This window comes from Vigna unguiculata, chromosome 11, assembly GCF_004118075.2.
Source record: "Vigna unguiculata cultivar IT97K-499-35 chromosome 11, ASM411807v1, whole genome shotgun sequence".
Lineage (NCBI taxonomy): Eukaryota > Viridiplantae > Streptophyta > Magnoliopsida > Fabales > Fabaceae > Vigna > Vigna unguiculata.
In genome coordinates, this window is record NC_040289.1 from 1,165,001 (window position 1) to 1,184,238 (window position 19,238).

The 19,238-nt window shown below is 31.4% G+C and overlaps 1 protein-coding gene across 15 annotated transcripts; it reads right to left on the reverse strand.

The window, feature by feature from the left end:
- Window positions 1–7,904: 7,904 nt before the first annotated feature.
- LOC114169364 (pentatricopeptide repeat-containing protein At5g24830) lies at window positions 7,905–18,924 on the reverse strand. Of its 15 annotated transcripts, none has more exons than XR_003600924.1 (6): window positions 18,609–18,924; window positions 18,346–18,513; window positions 16,281–17,867; window positions 8,777–8,911; window positions 8,344–8,392; window positions 7,905–8,029 (listed from the first exon to the last, which is right to left on the reverse strand). XR_003600924.1 is itself a non-coding variant. In XM_028054504.1 (3 exons), the coding sequence occupies exons 1-3, from the start codon at window positions 18,746–18,748 to the stop codon at window positions 16,421–16,423; spliced, it is 1,755 nt and encodes a 584-aa protein (XP_027910305.1). In that variant the 5' UTR covers window positions 18,749–18,924; the 3' UTR covers window positions 15,521–16,420. The 15 variants fall into 15 exon arrangements, 1 of the variants encoding a protein (XP_027910305.1); XR_003600921.1 differs by adding an exon at window positions 8,518–8,581 and having other exon boundaries at window positions 7,905–8,392; window positions 8,727–8,911; XR_003600918.1 differs by having other exon boundaries at window positions 7,905–8,022; window positions 8,518–8,911.
- Between the last annotated feature and the right edge of the window lie 314 nt (window positions 18,925–19,238).

Below are 19,238 nucleotides of genomic sequence, written 5' to 3' on the forward strand. Positions count from 1 at the left end.
GAGAGTGGTGTCAATATCTTATATGATTGGGCTGATGAAAATAACACGTCTTGAAAAGTCTCACATCGTCTAAGACATGTTATTTTATTTCAGAAATTGAGAGAGTTGTCTATGTGTTTTTTTTTGTGTTTATTTGATTAATAAAGTAATTTTCAGAGAATTTTTTTCCCAATAATATATATATATATATATATATATATATATATATATATATATATAATTTAAGAGAACTTCAAAATAATTCATATAGTTTCTTATCACCTTTTGTCATCCTTAATTTTAGACCTAATCATGTTATAGGTGTATCATATATGACGTGCGTTTAAATTTTTCATTGATATGTTGATCTTATATTTTTTAAATAAATAAATAAATGTAGATTTTATCTCTTAACTCATTACTTTAATTTTATTGCTCGTTTTTCCATTTTATTGCTGTATTCTAAACTTGTTAATATTTAGTTATGTTAAAATGTTTGACAGCATAACAAACCGACATGTTTAGATAAAAAGCTTAACAAAATTTCAAAAACTATAAAACACTAAAACCATGTGGTTTTGGAAAAAAAAAATTGACAAAATGACATCATTTAATTTTTTTATTTTTAACTTCTTTCATGACACATTCTGAAAAATATGGAAAAAAAAATGAAAATATAGTGATGATAATGCCTAAAAATGATAAAATTTATAAAATAATATAAAATGTAGCACTCATAATTTTAGTTTCTTATATATCACCGAAAAACTAAATTATGATAATTTTGTGTGTCTTAATTTTTATACAATTTGATCTTCAAACTTTTAAAAGGATGATATTAATCTTCGTCATCAAACGATACTAAGAAATCGCTGATATGACGAACGATATCATCATATGTATATCTAAGTCAGTACATGGACATACACATGACACTGATGTCTACTACATTTGTAATAAGTTGTTTGATCACGACATTTATTAATAAAATTTAGAGATAAAAATAATTCAAAAGTTAAGAAAAATTAAAAAAAAAAATCAATTTTCCATTAACCTTGTTGCTGAAAATGCAATCAATCTTTTTGTTTCATATCTATATGAAATGACTTTGTGTAAGAGTTGGTGTTATGGATGAGAATACCGTTTATGTTTCTTAAGAATATTTTGGTAACATGAAATATATTTTGTTGGTGCTGAAAGTTACACAAATGCACATCCATGGCCACCAATTGATTTTTAGGGTTGTGGAAGAGAGAGTTGATCTCCCGACAGCAGGAGTTGCAGAAGACTAGTGAAGAGGGGAGTGTGAGTGGCAATAAGTCAGCACCTGAAGGCCAGGCCAAATCTGTATAGGGTCCATTTTTCCACATAATGGAGTGTCCAAGTTCACTTCTGCAACAGTTTTTTTTTTTTTCTTTTTTTTTCTTTTGATGCACACACACACATGATTGTCAAGATTATACAAAGGTGAGAGAGAGAAAGAGTGTGTGTTTGTGTGCTCTTTGACAAAAATGGAATCTCTGAGTGAAAGCATGACCAATAAGAAAGGGACTTTCTAGGCCTTTGTGGGAATGTGTGCCCTAGATTCAATGACTCCAGGTACACAATTTTAGTTGGATAGAGACACGTTATTTTTTAACCCTTTTTCTAGCATTTTCTTTTATTCGCTATCTCGTATATTAGGGTTTTTTATGTTAATTATTTAAAATATTCATTAGGGTTTGTTATCTATATTGTTGGTGAAGAGAATAGTATCCATTAATTTTTATTAGTGAAAGATTTGACTGGACTAGATCTCGTGAGATTTTTCTTCCATATCAAGATTTTTCTACGTTAAAAGTTTTGACATTTGTTGGTTCCTCCTTTATCTGTTTTATGCATTTTATTATTTTGCATATTATTTATTTAAGGAAGATTTTATCTGAGTTTTGCTTTTGTTTAATTATCTTAGTTTTGAGATCTTCCCAACAATATATATTCAAATCTGTTTAGATAATATCATTAGTAAAAAACTTATATTTCATGCCAATTTTGTTTTGAAATTTTTTTTTGTAAGAAATACTTACAAATTTTATTGTGAAAAGAAATTTACTTACAAATTTTGTTATGAAAAGAAATTTGCAATAAATTACTATCAATTTTCTTGCAAAATATTTTATATAAAACACTTTTCACAACAAATTTTGTAGGAAATACTTACAAATTTTATAATTTTGTAAGAAATAATTACTCACAAAAGAATTACCTGTCAATTAAAATATTTAGAAAAAATGACAGAAAAAAAGTCTTTTCTTGCAAATCTTTTTAACAAATTTACCAGTGTATCATTATTAAGAATTTTTGTTGTAGTTTTGTTCATAAAAAATTGTTAAAAAATTAAAACAGAAATATGTATTTGAATTGATTTTGACCTCGACTCTTAAATGATGTGAGACTGTTAAATTTAAGTGATATGAGACTATTGGATTTATGAAACTATTGGATGTATTGAAATAATACAAGTAAATAGTATATTGACGAGATAAACGTCCAAACACAGACCCTCGTGGTGTGTATTGTGTATGTCAGATAGTGAGCTTATGACAACTGTCTTAGAAACATGTTATTTTTTTGCAGAGACATTGTATGAAAACTAAAGAGGAGATTTTGGAGGAATTCACGTTTGCGAAAAAGCATTATTATTAGTGTTTTTGTAACAGATTACAGTGACAGATAGAGAAAAGTGTGTTCTTTATCTGCTGGTGGAGGCAACAGCAACAGTTCATGTGATTCTCGAAAGTTTTTGGGAGGATTTGTGGATGTGAGATATCAGTGAGACTAATACTAATAATTGTACCTCTCAAAGGTGCACGTTTTTCTTTTATTCATAACCTATGTTTATGAACAATTAAGATTCACCATTGTATACATCATTTTTGCATAGGGTTTTGATGAGGAACTTTAGAGAGTGAGGAAATTTAATCACTTCAATAGCAAAAGAAAACTTTTTTTTTTATTTAAATAAAGTGGTTCAATTCCTTTTGTGTTTCAAATTCTTTGTTTAAATAAAGTTATTTAATTTCTATCTTATAAAAAAAATGCTTTGAAAAAAACCATATGTACAAAATTTTCAACATCTTAAAAATTCTTTAAATTTGTTAACTAAACTAACCGTTTAAATATATAGTATTTTAAGTTTACTTAAATTGAATCCTAAGTGTAGCAAGAAAAAAAAATTGCTATTTTACAAGCTTAATTGAGCAATGTTCAATGAATAAGCTAGTTATAAGTTAAATAATAGTCAAATGTTTTTAAATAAAAACAATCAAACATATTACGCATATCAACATTCAATAACTAAATTTTATTTCTTATTTTTATATTTAAACTTATCTATTTGTCGTTCTTTAAACATTATTTTTCATTCAGAAAACGATTTGGTTTAAAAAACTATTTATTTGTTATCTATATTTCTCTATAGTTTAGAAAATATGAACTGCAAAACTTTTTTACTATATGTAATAATGTAATCAGAATTGTGCGAGGCTACAAACAGAGACATCATTGAATTTTTTTTTCAGTGTATACACATAAAGAGGGAAGGTTCGCTATGAAAACAGTAATGAAATGTTTAAAGCAAGAACAATGCTATGAAAACAAATTTGTATGTATTGCCTTGTAGGAGGAGACATTTATTAGTTTTTCTTTTTAGTTAAATAGGTTTTTAGTTCTTAAATTTTGACGTAAAATTGAAATTTGTTAATTTCCGAAACTTTAATATATTTTGGTATTCAAACATTAAAAATGAATGGATATAATCATTTTAATTTAAATACGTTAAATATTTTAGACATATCAAACATGTTTTATGCTATAATATTTGACTTGTTTACACCGTTTAATACATTCTCGCTTCAATGCCAGTTCAAAAACTTGTTTGACATATCAACAAAATTTGACGTAATTGGATTAAACGAACTACATTCATTTATTTTTAAAGTTTATAATCCAAAATGTATCAAAGTTTTAAAGTTCAATGACTAAAAACATATTTAATTTTTTTCTTTTTATGTATATATAGTACTATATATGTGGTTTTATGTCCCTATTTAATATATTTATTTTTCTAATAAAACAATGTATGCTTTGTTCAGGTTAGATTCTTTCAATGAATTTATATATCCATGTAGAAATCAATATTTATTCAAAAAGAGTTTTTATCTGATTAAGCATGAACCAATCCATATAAGATACTTGAGAACACCATCAACATTGTGAGTATTAAAATATATATGAGTTTGTGAGTATTTCTTTATATGTATTGTTCATCTCATTCATCTCTAACTACAATGAGACTTTTAACTATACATATGAATTCATCATACTTCCATTTTTTTTTTGAGCATATATATCTTTTTACTAAAACATGGTTTATCTTTGTTTGAAAAAAGAAAAGGTGCATGATGAAAGGAAGAGAAAGTCTATAACTGAATACAAATCGAAAAGCTTTGAGTGAGTGTGTAAAAATGTAAAAGGAAGATGGACCACGACCTATATACTCTTTCCTTTTAAAATTTCTGCATGCATAGAAACCTATGAAACATGGTTTTAGTACGGTTGTTTCCTACTTCCTATGCATCACTTTTCATGCTAAAAGAAAATTCCATCTTATCATCACCAAAAGAAAGTGTGGCTCAATTTGAATAGCTACTTGGTTTGTTGGCATATTAAGTTTTTAGATAAAAGAAAAAGAAAAAGAAAAAACATTCCATCTTATCTTCGAAGCTGTGTGGTTCGATTTGAATTAGGGTTTTTGTAATCTAATCTTTATAGGTTATTTATTTTAATTTATGTTATTTTATTTTAAGAAGAACAGTACTGTGTTTTAAATAAAAGACCTCTGTGAGAACTTTTATTGATTTGAGGAATAAATTTATAAATTAATCATTATACAACCAAAAATTAAAGATTGGTCGATAATAAATGACATAACTACTTAAGGAATAAGTATTTTTCTTTCTGAATTTTGATCATTAATACAAGTAAAATTTTATCAACATGCTACCACTTATTTTTGGAGAAAAAAATAAGTTAAAACACTAATACATAAAATGTATTCGAAATCGTCTTATATATTTCGTTTTTCGAAAAATCCGAAATTTTAGAAACACGGTGACATTGTTTAAATTAGGGTAGGTTTAAGTTTTGGTTCTTTGAAGAACCGAAGTCTAAGGTCAAATCTCAAATTTATGGCTTCGGTTATCAACATGGACATGACACGACGAATTAATAGATTTTCCAAATGTATCTCAAACTGAATATGTTGTCGATTTCACATGGAAGATCGACTGGAAAAAGACATATTACAACACATGATTTGTGATGTTGTCGCAGAAGCTTTTGTCTAAATGCTTGTGTATGAGTAATGTCTACTGATGCGGAGACTTCATTGTACGTCAATACAACTATTTTCACACGATTGTCAATGATGTTGAGTGATGTATATGGGTTCATAGATCCCAACTCACTCATGAAGACAATAAGTTTGATGACACCCAACTCACTCATTAATATGTATAAGTTAATTGATTATATTTTATTATTTTATTTTTTGAAGGAATAACGCTTTGTTTTAAATGAAAGGTTTGTGTGAAAACTTTTATTTAATGTGAGGAATAAATTTACTAATTAGTCATCATGCAGTCAACAATTAAACAATATATAGTAATAAATCACATCAGCTACTTAAAGAATTAGTGTGCTTTTTTCTAAATTTTGATCTTTAATATTTAAGTAAATTTTATTAACATGCACACACTTACTTTTGGAGAAAAAAATAAAGTTAACAAGTTTCATTTAGAGTATATTTTATGAAATTTATATATAATTTGCTAACTTATTCCTTGTAAAAAGTAAGTTAATATAAGTTAGCAAGTCACATCTTAGGTGAATTTTTAATATATACTTTTTAATAACAAATGAATCCAACATGGTGTGCATGTATAAAAGGGTGCCAAAATAGGCTAGTTGAATCCATCTTGGTCCGATCCGTCAGAGGCTCACTTTTTCTTTCAATTGTTTTTTATTGTTTTAATTTATTTTCAAACTTTTCATATTTTTTACTTTTAAAATTTGTTTATAAATACATATAAATGAATAGTCAAAGCATATTTAATCTTATCAAATATTATATAAATTTTTAATTGATTTGTTAATATTTTTAATTAAATAAATTAAAATAATTATTATATTTATTTTTACATATTAAATTACTCTATTATAACTAGTAATTGTAACTTAATTTGTAACTGTTAATGATTTAAACTATAATATTATTATATATTTATACCTTTAAAAAAGATAATATAAAAAATAATATTTTTTAATTATTTTTTATTTTAATTTTTATTTTAATTTTTATTTAAAAAAAAAAAACAGGTCAATGGGTCGGAACGTATTAACTTGTATTTTGTCTTGTCAAATTAGACTGGCCTAACCAAGCCAGAACGGACTAGTAGGTTGAAATCTTCAACTCGATCCGTTCTTTTTAACATAGACTGATGAGTTGGCTCGTCAAGTCCAACCCGTTTTGTCACTCTTAATATATATATATATATATATATATATATATATATATAAAATTTTGACTTAATTACTCCATTGATCTTTATTTTCATTAAAAATATCAAATTGGTCTTCAAATTTTTTTTCTTCTCGATCTGATCAATAATCTAATTCAATTATATAATTCATGTTAACGATACATCGGATTAAATTATAAAACATGTGCACGTATAGTGTTTATATAATCAACCATCATCGCTACATTTCTTATTAATAATTACAACTTGGTACTTCACTCTAAATTACATCACTCTTAAAGCAAATCTTTTAGATCTGGGCGAATATAATTTACTTTTTAAATTTCTGATAAATTTTTAAAACCACAATCTTTAGTGCTAATTTACATTTGTTATGGGCTTAATTTTTAGATCCTTTTCATCTGCAGTTCTATGCGTGAGTAAACGACAAAACTGTCCCTTTTGCAGTCACCATTCCCTTGCTCTTGTCGTTTCCTTGCCTTCCCACTCAAGAAACAAAGTATTCTTATTAATTACATAATTCAAAGTAAAAGCAACTTTTAAATTACACGGTTCATAATTTAAAAGTTTTCTTTCTTTACATAAAAAAATAACTGCAATTCAGAAGTTTTATTTTACATTAAAAAACAACTTTAAAATTGTATAATTTGAAAATCACTTTCAAAAACAAAATGGAAATTTTGGAATTTATGAAAGTACAGAAGGAAAAATATAATGGTACAACAAAAATCTCTGAAAAACACTTGAGGTTTAAACTCTTTAATATCATATTTCAACTTAAATGTCAATCCAAAAAATTATTTATCATATAAAAAAATAACATAATTGGGTTATAAAAATTATATTCAGTCACTTTTAAAAATTAAAAACCAAAATATATCAAAATTTAAAAAAAAATTATGTCTAAATTTAAAAATTACAATCATATTTAACCCTTTCTTTTTCTTACAATCCTTTATTTTTCTTACAATGTAGTTTTATTTATACAGTAACCTTTTAAATTATTCTTTTAAAACTTCAAATACACTAAAGAGCATAAATTAGCTACATTTTGCAATAAATTCAAATTACTTTATAATTTTCAAGAAAAATTTGTAGATATTCATAAATAACTGTAGATCTAAAAGATATACCATCTAACAAGTAATGTACAAGTTTAAGACATTTTTCTATTATGGAATGAGTGCAGATATTTATTGAGCCTGTTCCGTTACCATTCTTAATATATAATGTTTTTCTTATTGAATATCTTCACCTACTCCCTTTCATTTCACATTATATATATATATATATATATATATATATATATATATATATATATATATATATATATATAAAGTTGGACCTAGCTCCCTCTACAAAAGCTTTGAACTATTTCGAAAGTCGCTTTAAAGGAATCATTTCAAGCTTGTCATGATAACTCAACTCTTATCACGAAACTACCAAAATATCAGCCATAATCCTGCAATCTTGAATTCACAGAAAAACTAATCAATACCCGAAAAGTTAGAATGGTAACTTTTACTTCAGAAAAATTAATGGAGTGAAATAATACAAGTAACACAAAGCTAGTGTCAATCTATAACAGATGTAACTTAAAGAGAAAACTTACATATAATACCATAAATTCTGATAGCATTATTCCTCCATCAGATTTGGATCTTAATTTTGATAAAATCGACATACATTTAACAAAATTATTTACTACCAGATTGTGAAATGAAACTCTAAATCTAACTTGAGATCAACACCAACAAGTCAATAATCATAGTACATAGCTTACCTTCTTGTAGCAGGCCAAAACGCACAATTTCTCAGTCAGCTTGTAAAGCCTGTTCTCCAAATATAATTTCTCAATTTAACACTTGCAAACCTCAGTCAAACGGAGAAAAAACACTGACATATCATCTCAACATTCCGATATTTTCAGAGCAAGTAAACATTTATCAATAATTACCAGAAAATAACCCCCGGCTGCCATATTGCCCTTGGTGAAAAAATTCCTAGTGGCTGCAACTAAACTATTGTAAATTATCAAATACATGGTAAAAATAAAGCTACATTTTAGTACATTCAAATTATTTATTTATTCACCAATAAAAAAATCATTAGCAAATATGCTGGCTAAAACCACACTCGTCGTTTAACATTTACAAGCACACCCACCTAAATTTGCAGTTTGAATCCTTCAGCATTACGAACAAATGCGACAGTACCTATTATTCTGCAGGTTTTCTGTCGGTCGCAATCGGCCCATTTTGTGCCGGTAGCCTCTCAATGGTACACTTGTAGGCATTTGTTATGATAACCTCCGACTAGAGGAGAAACAGCACTTCTTCCAATTGCTCCTTCTGGATGTAAAATATATATAATGACGGTTATATTACATCAGCATAAATACAAATATGAATGAATAATCAAGAATTCTATGGCAGATATGAAGCTTGGAGAACGGGAAATTCACAACTTTCTGCTTCTTGAGTTGAGAAAGTAAAAAGAAACAAGTCATCAATCACTTAGAAAATTGAATGTACAAATTCCATCAGTTTTGATTCAGTTATATTTGGTTTAACATGTTTATACAGATAATTAGTGCCAAGACAGCTACGTTGTTAGAACATCACCGATGAAAAGAAACACAACGGATAGAAAGCCACCAAGTATTACTAAAAACGATGTCAAAAGATCTGCTGAGTTATGCAGTAGAGACACGGATAAGTAACAAAATTGAACTAGAAAAGAATTTATCAACAGCAATGGATATCATCGCAGGACTAGGCCATTGCAAAGAGAGATAACCTCAGTCTCCTCAAAAGTACCTACAGAAACAGAATACCCTTTACTCTTCCTCCCTAGCGACCACTGTCATTAATATCAAGATAACAGAAAATATGAACAACTCCAAAAATTCTTCAAGAAAATATTTCTGAAGTCAGAACGGGTTATGGTGGAAGTATAGTAGAAAAAGAAATACAATACATACATATAAATAACAAAAAAATGCAGAAATATAATTGTAATTAAAAAATAATGAAATAAAACGATATAATTAATAATATTGGCAAGTTCAGAAATTCAAATAACAATAAAACTAATAAAACCAAATAAAAAACCGCGAAGTTCCAGTTCAAGACTGAAGATAACAGCAAACCATAAGACAAATGTTCTAAACTTATAATCATTTGGCTTTTCTTCATTCCCAATCTAATTATCTTCAATGTTATCAAATGGGGCGTATCCCTTCTCTTCCTCTTCACAGCAAGTCTTGTGAAAGTTAGTAATTCTTCAAATTCTTTAAACTCAGAATCAGAGTCATCAAGATAATTCGTGTTGGAGCTGAAGTTGCTGAAGTTGCACCTGGATATTTGTTGGAAGCATGGGAAGATCCAAAAGCAAGAGCACCACTTTATGGTTGCTTTCTTTTATTGCTTGTTTTTCTCCTTGTATAAACTACTGGCTCTCCAACTCGTGAAACTTCATAAACAATTGCCCAATTAAGAGTAGGATCTTCATCAAAAACCAAATCATTCCTCTCACCTTCATTATCATTAGCATCATCCACTTGTCTCACTAACCACTCATAAATCAAAGTTATACAATAGGATCAATGTCATCTCAAATGTTGCATCTTTGAGCAAGTTATTTCATTTATTCGTGATGTAAACCAATCATGCAATTGTTTATTGTCACTCCTATTTCTCCTTTTTGAATAAGTAAAATGCTAATAAATTTCTCCCTGCTTTCTACAAAAAATTGTTAATACAGAAATGAGTGATGAAGAATAACTATTACTTGCACAAATACACTCCAATGGCACTCACATCCCAATAAGCTAAATGTCAAGATTAAAATCTTGATTGCTAGCTTTTGCAAGTTTGAAACTGCTTGACCATAATTTTCCCACCATTGAGCTATAAAATCAAAAGCAACTTCAAAATTAAACACTATGTCTTAAAGCAATTTAGAACACTTACAATAACTTCTATGAAAGTGTTTGAGTGTTTCACCAGGAGTTATGGTCCTCCTAGATTCTTTGGCAAAGTCATCACTATAGAATCCACTTCAAATGAATGGAGCAAAAAGATCTAACAATGACATTAATCATATCCTGAAATGTCTTCAGTCTAACAAGGTTAAATGACAAGCAAGTTTGGGAGCAAAAAGAAGGTTACATGCCTCATTATTCATATCAGCTTTTGTCTTAGTTTCTCTTTTGTGTTGCAACAATTGGATTTCTAGTAAACATACCAATCACCCTTTTATACCACCACTCCTTCTCCCCTTAACATTACTAGCTATAGAAATTTCAAATTCATGTTCACTCTTATTATCACCATCAGCCTCTTTATTCATAGGATTTATAGAGGTGACTTCTTTTTCACTAAATAACTTCCAAAGGTCTTCTTTGACATTTGTTGGAATCTTAGTGCAAGATGCAACATTGCCCTTCTTTGTCTTGTTATTTGGATCTAGTAATTCCCTCTTCCATAATTATTTTCACAATAATTATCAGGAATATCAAATAACAAAAAAATATCAGCAACCCCAAGAATGCTTCATGAAAATATATTAGAAGCCACAATGGGTTATGGCGGAAACACCGCAAACAAAAGTACAGTATATGCACATAAATAATTAAAAATGCAGAAATATAATTGTAAATCAAAAATAATGAAAAATAGTCATATAATTAATGAAAATTGCAAGTCTAGAAATTTAAATAAAATACAATCAAATAAAAATACCACCAAGTTCAAAACTAAAAATAGGTGATGAAGTGTTAAAGGGGTTGAAAAGAAGAAGAAACAAATAATTTGGAGAGGACGGTTGGTGCTGAACAAAGAGCAAATTCAAAGGGAAAAACGGACTTCGTTGTTATACAGCTGTGGCAGGACAATGGCTATATTGTAGAGGGATAGCAGCAGTGTTGTAGTGGGACAGCAGTGCAGCTAAATAACCAAGCACATTAATGGGTGAAGGAAAACCTTTGAAGCTGAACGGATGCCTTCACAGCTCGCAAGTGGCGGCGGCAACTTGGGATATGTTGTGGAGTACATAAACCAAGTGCGGTGCGATGTGGAGTACGTGAACAAAAGGAGGCCATGACATTTGGGGTGCGAGTAGTTGCAAGTGGATCTGCAATCATCTGGATGTGCAACCCAATCTGCATTATGAAAGGCTTGAATAGTAAGGGATTTATGCGGAGTAGCAGAACAATCATGAAGACCATAGATAAAGTGTCTTTTAAATACCAAAGAATCTGCTTTACAGCCACCCAGAGTTTGAAGTGGTGTTGCCACAAACTGACAAACCTTGTTCACAAGAAAACATATTCCAGGTCCAGTAAAAGTAAGAAATTGAATAGCTCCAACTATTGACCTGCAGAAGGAGGGGCCAGGCAGTAAATCAGGGCTCTGTTTTAATAGTTTTTAGCCTAAAAACATAGGAGAAAATATAAGTTTAGTCTTAGAAAGAGTATTTAAATCGAACCCAATCCTACAAAATTGATTTCTAAGATGGGTTTGCACCTACCTATGTACTATAATTTGGTCATATCTCTAGCTAATGTGAGATTTCTACACACTTCCTCACACCAAAGATTGGACATCTTGAACAAGTAAATACATATTTATGAGTGATCTGACACCAAGCACAATAGGCCCAATAAATCTCAATGGGATAGGCCTTGATACTATCTTAGAAAGTGGATTTAAATATAAATCAATCCTACAAAATCGGCTTATCGGATAAGGTTTACACCTATTTCTTTGATCATGTATCTAGTCAATATAGAGTCTCTAACATTTAGAATACTGCATTTTGGTCTTGGCAAACAAATATTTGATATATTTAGACTATGTCACAAGCAAGGATCCCTCGGACCGAAGGCACACTTCTATGCCGAGAAAGTAATCAAGATTACCAAACTACTTAAGAGAAAAGACTGAACCCAACTGCCCAATAATGTGTCAAAGAAAAGAGGATGAATTGCGTGCTATAATAATGTCGTCAACATATACCAAATATGTAGACAACACAGGATGCATAGTTATAAATGAATAAAGATAGATCACACTTGCTATCTTTAAACCCAAACTTTAGTTAGGTAGTTTTGAGTTTATCAAAGCAGGCACAAGGAGCTTATTTTAGACCATAAATGGCCATGTAAAGCCTGCAAACAAGAAAATGTATCAGTTCCTTCAAATCTAGGTGGTTGAGCTATGTAGACTTCTTCATCAAGAAAACCATTGAGAAAAACATTGTGAACATCTAAGTGAAAGATAGACCAATTGCATGTAAGAGCAAGAGTAAGAACAATCCGTATAGAAATTGGTTTAACAATTGGAGAGAAAGATTTTGTAAAATCAAAACCAAGTTGTTGACTAAAGCCTGTCACAGCAAACCTTGCTTTATACATTTGAATAGTAAAATCGGGATTTCCTTAATCTGAAACACCAATTTACATCCTATGGTTGTTCTGTGAGGTGGAAGTGAAACAAAAGACCAACTGCTATTATGTAGAACAAAGATTTTATCTTTCATAAAATAAAATCATTATGAGTCTCGAAGAGCTTGTGTCGTTACGGTAGATCCTAAGTAGACAAGAAGAAGGATAGGATGAACACGATTTTGTAAAGTACCAGCTTTGGATCTAGTTTGCATAAGATGAATGTTTAGAGGTTTGATGATTGACTAGGTTCTGAATTAGATGTAGAGTGATGTGGACATCATAGAGGGAGAAAAGGTGGTTGAGGAAGGTGATGAGGATGGAAAATATCAGATTTATACAAGTGTGATGGTAGGTATAGGCGATGAGGATGGAGCTTATGAGAACTAACTAAACAGGTGCAATGTTAGGTATAGCTATTTGGGATGGTGAGACTATGGATATATTAGAAGAAGAGGGGAAGACTGATATTGTAGTTAATTGGGTAGAGAGAAAATTTTCAGTATAAGGAAACTTGTTTTCATTCAAAGTAACATCTTTAGATATATAAACTCTGCTAGAAGGAGATAACAATTGCACCCTTTTGAGATGTCAATAGCCAAGAAAGAGACTGTTAGGCAGGGAAGTAATGAGAAGGTGTAGAAAGTGTATTATAGAAAGAAATCTAAAAATATAAGTAGTTAAGAAGTTAGTTGGGGTGAGACTTTCTAAGAAAGTCTATATATAGTCTTATCTTGTGGAGTGTGGGAGAAGGAGAGTTTTCAGTTGTTGTGATAGGGAATTCCCTATGCAAAAGGAAGAAATTTCCTTTGTAAGCTTATGTTTGTGTTCAGAGTTGATAACTGCTGAAATAATACAGAAAGAGTCTTAGTCTACCTTTTGTCTCTATCTTTTTTTCTTTTGTTTGAGGAGGCACGTAACAGATACATTTTGAGAACGAAAATCAAGTTTATGGTAGACCAAAATTTACAGAAGCAGAGGGTATTTTGGAGATGAGATACATTGTTGTAAGAAAGGGAAGGCCCCAACAGGTCATAGTAAGAGAAGCTTGTTGTAAGAGGGTAGCAGAAAGATCGATGTTTCCTTTCAATGGTGCCATTCTAATGACATGTACAAGGAATATAGTTCTGTGATTAATACCATGGGAAGTGAGATAATCATGAGAAGGACAAAATTTACCACTGCAATTAGTTTGCACTGCCTTTATATTTGTGTCAAATTGCAATTCAACCATAGATTGCAATTGTTGGATAACGAGCAATGCATCCAATTTGCATTTTAAAAGAATTACCCATGTAAATATCAAATAAGCATCCACAAAGAAAATATAGTAAGAATCGTTATTAGTAGATGACACAAGTGTGAAGGACCCCACAAATCACTAAGAATTAATTCAAAATGAGAATTATAAGAAGTGAGAGAATGATGAGAAGGAAATCCATGTGATTTGCCCATACAACAAGCTGGAAAAATAAAAGGTAAACTACTTTTATTATTGAAAGATACATTACAAGACTGAAAGATAAGACAAAGTACATTGAAATTGGGATGTCCTAACCGTAAATGCCGGTATGAGCATTACAATTAAAAGTATTATCAGAAGCAATAGTGTTTAGACTTGGAACAGGAAAACTAGTAGGTTGCTGTTGTGTATGAGAGGCATGAAGCAAGCTTGAAAACCAATACAGGCCATTGAGTCCAACTTGTCCATGAAGAACTTCATTAGATGCACGGCATTTGACAAAACAATGATTAGGATTAAACTCAAAATACACATTGTTGGCTGAAGACATGCCAAAGATGACAAGAGGATCCAGGACAATGTCAACCACAACATGATAGCAGTTGCAACAGTGGACAGAGTTAAATTTGAGGATTCAAGAAGCTCTGCCCTTCAGGGGCGAGTTTTCTGCAGGCTGAGGCTTTTGAGCCTGAACCCTCACATTAGACCAGTCCAATTTGCATGATGAAGCACGGACAGCTGTGCAAAGATTATGCATAAATATGCAGAGTCTTTCATGTTACAACATGCCCAGCCATGCATATTTAATGTACAGTTCTATAGAGATACCTGAAAGATTGAACAGAGAGAAATACAAGCTGTGTCAAGAAGTTTCAGCCAATGCTACACCACTGATTCTGGCCTCAATGTGAAAAGGCCGTAAGTAATGAGCAGCGAACTTGGAATGGATCATTTTCTTGCAACAAATTGCAGGCTATAGAGACTTAGCATCAAATAAACCCACTCTCCTCGTGCAAATGTGTCCTCACCCAAACCATCTCTTACAAATACCTCAGTCACCAACATGAATAGTGTGCTTCGAGTTGCACATTGTATTCTGGCAAACAATGTTGTACCAATACTCTGCCCGAGGTGAAGGATTTGCCACTGTTTCAACCAGTCAACTGCAAAACACCTCAACTCAAGCACTCCAAACCCTTTTCAAGACCTTCATTTGTTCATCCATTAGAAGTAGATAGGCAGAGCTCCTTGCCAGAGTTCTCACTGCAAGCGCATAGTTTTTTACAACAATTTAAAAACAAATGTGGGATCCCAGACCCTGATCACTTAAAATGGAACTTGGAACCCCCATCAAGTCTAACAATTCATTTAGCAAATAACTCATCTATTTCTGCAGAGTAAATGGGTTCTGGAGGGACAAAATGCCCATTGCTTGAGTACCTGTTGACATTGACAACCACCAAACCCCCTATATCTAGGCAACCCCCTATCAAATCCATCTCATCTTTAATTAGGAATGATAGAAACCAGATACAGAAAGGGAAACTGGACCAAAATGTATATGGAAATATTCCTAATACTCAAAGGAAGAAGTCTTTTAAAGGATTTAAGTACATACTACTACTAACACACTAAAATGGAGCTAAGCTCCTTACGAGATGGAAAATATACAATATGACCATGGAAATGATGAGTTTGCAGGCGATTTGGAAGGTCACTAATCCTCAGTGGATAGTTTATAGCAACTAAATTTCAATACAAGTTAAGCATTTAATTAAAATTTAGCAAGAAAAAGTTCCAAACAGCACATGCATTATGTTAAATGTCACCACCGACTTTCATTTAAACAAAATTGTAGTATATAATTATATATAATAATTCACAAATCAGCAGCCAGCACATAAAATGGGTCCACTAATCAACCCAAAATCCACTTTAGTTTTCAGGTACAACATTTAGCAAGAGTTTGGATTGCTGCCAACAATTATTTCACTGATTACATTGTGTGGGATAAAATGTCAACACTCACCTGAAGCATTACTGATAAGAGCTATCATCAACATTTCAGTTGAAATCTGAATTTCAGAAAACTACTGTTTGACTTTTGAGCAAAAGTGGCCCTTTTTCCAGAACTTCAAAACTTCAGGATGTCCAAAGACAGGCAGAATGTCAAATGTAATACGGATGACTGCCCCTTTTACTTTCTAACCAGTCTTGATAGAAATTAAATGCTCTAACTGGTTCCTCTAAGTTGCAGTATTTGTTAAATAGAATCTGCACTGGAACATGATCATTCAATAAACCAGATTTTAGTATTTTGCCATATAGCTCCTCTGCCTCTTTCATCTTACCTCTAATACAGAACACCCTAACAATTTCAGTATAAGTTATTAAATCTGGTTCATACCCTCTCCGCACCATCTCATCATGTAATTGAAGAGCAAAATCAGGACGTCCTAAGTTACAGGCAGCACCTATCAATAAATTATAGGTAACCACATCAGGAAAAATATCCTTTGAAAGCATCTCTTCCTTCAGAGAGCAAGCACCATAGAAATTGTCATCTTTCACTTGTGCAAGAATTAAAGCATTGTAAGTAAATACATTTGGGTGAACACCAAAAGCTAGCATCTGATCTCTTGTAAAAAGTGCATTGCTAAGATCATTATATCGTCCGTAGAAGTCAATTAGTAGGTTCCATATTAAAGGCTTGGGCACTATTAAATTGTTCAACATAGACCTAAGCAAGCTTTTTGCTCTAGCAATCTCTCCATCAAAACAAAGGCCTCGAATCACAAGCTGGTATGTAATTTCATCAGGCATAATTCCCATACTAGACATGACTCCAAGGGTATAGCAAGCCTCACTAATTTTACCTTCCTTGCAAAGAGCACCGATAAGAATATTATACGTAAAAACATCAGGAAGTAAACCTTTCTTATACATCTCGCATGCATATCCATATGCAAGGTTCATTTGTAGACTCTTGCAAAATCCATGGATAAGAACATTATAAGCTACAACATCAACTTTAGTACAATTTTGAACCATCTCATTCCAAAGACTAATAGCCTGAATAATTGCTCCTCTCTTAAAGTAGTTATCCATAAATATAGTAGAGGTCACTAAATCAGTTATATCTTTCTCGTCATCATCCTTCAATATTTCTTCGAGCATCCTTTTAGCTCCCTTTAGAAGACCTTTCTCACACAGAGCACGCACCAGTATATTACAAGTAACCCTGTTTGGCAGAACCCCAGCATTGGACATGGTGGAGAATAGAAACAAAGCCCTGTCCATGTCATTAACAGTGCAATAGCCCTTGATCAAAGTGTTATAAGTCGCGCAATTGGGACCAGGACCAAATGCTAGCATCTCTCTAACAATCCAATCTGCTTTCTCCAGAAAACCACTTTTGCACAGCCCGTTTACAATATGGTTGTGGGTAAACACATCAGGAGCAACACCTTTCATAACCATTTTCCTTCGAAGCCAAAGAGCTGCTCCCAACTTACTTTCCAAGCACAAACTCCTAATAGTAGCTGTATGTTCAGCATACTTGAATTCACAAGCATATCCCATAGTTAGACCTATCTTTACCAAACATAGATTTTCCCTGCAACATTATATGTAATAACCAAAAAAGTCAATCACATTGGAATCCCTTATATCTTTATCCTAACATATAACATAATAGAGATATACATATATGGGGATGTAGCTAACAAGAAATCCATTTTAACATGATGAGAACAAATCTGGGTCAAACAACCATACATGGATGTCAAGATTAGAAGTTTCTTAAAATCACACAATATAGGACCTTTGAGAAAGGTCGTGTGAACTCTTAAATTATTTTCACTTAATTATTTGTTTTTTCCATTTTCTCTTCTCTCAGGACTGAACCGTGTATTCAACACACTTATTCAGCTAGTTGTTCATCTGGTGACATAAATAATCTTTCATTGATGGTAAGATCTAAAACTCAACCGCATAACATTACATAAACATGCATTGCATGATACTATGATTCAATTAATTCTACAAATTACTTTAAACTACATTCTTCGAATTCGATTACAATAAAAACTGACCTCATCATCTTCAGCCGCTCTAAACTATCCTTAAGCATAGTATCCAGCACATTGAAAACGGCGTGCCGTCCATTCTCGTCGGCGCCGAAACTCGTGTCGTTCGACGAGGAATCTCCCGCGTACACCTCGCACTTTTTCTCGACCGCTGCGTCGACGTCGCAGCAAATCCTGCAACCAACCACGGAACGACGTCGTTGAGGTCAGAAGTGTGAAAGAAAGAGAGGCGATGCAAATAAATGGAGTGAGGGAGAGAAAATAGATGCCTGTGGTGTGAGAAGGCGTCGTTTAGGGAGCGGAGAATGTGAGCGATGAGGTTCCGTTTGACGTAGAGAAAGGTGCTGTTGAAGAATCGTAGCAGAGGAGGTTCTCCGGTGGCGGCGAAGAAAATTGCGGTTTCCGCCATCGTTTCGGTTTTACTCGATTGAAGTTGAAGACATTTAGATCCAGAGAGTTGAAGAAGAGAGGAATATTGAGAAATGGAGAAACTGTTATCTCTGAGTCTGTATTGTGTTGGTGGCTGAAGAGTGTAGCCGGTTGAAAGAGGAATACACAGCAGTGGAAATGAACAACTTCATAGGGAAAAACCATAAGGGAATTTTAACAAAATAGATTATCTATGCAGAAAATTTAGAATGTTTTACTATATGAAAAAGGTAAAATCCTATAATTTTACTTTACTCATTCAACTATTCAAAATTAAATAATTTTAAAATTTTTATAAATACATGTGCATGTGTGCACTTATTTTTTTTATTCTCATAAAAATTTATTAAACTATAAAATAATTATTAAAACTGATTATAAGAATAAATAAGTTTGTATTTTTATTAAATATTTTTTTATTATAAATAATTATCTAAATTTAGAAAAATAGTTATTAAAAAATATAATAA

Bases quoted from the DNA above. Each gene is read 5' to 3' on its own strand.
- LOC114169364 (XM_028054504.1), bottom strand. From the start codon at position 18,748: ATGGCGGAAACCGCAATTTTCTTCGCCGCCACCGGAGAACCTCCTCTG. The intron at 18,514-18,608 runs GCATCTATTTTC...GGTTGGTTGCAG, and splicing joins GACGCCTTCTCACACCACAG to GATTTGCTGCGACGTCGACG. The intron at 17,868-18,345 runs GTCAGTTTTTAT...ATAATGTTGCAG, and splicing joins GAGCGGCTGAAGATGATGAG to GGAAAATCTATGTTTGGTAA.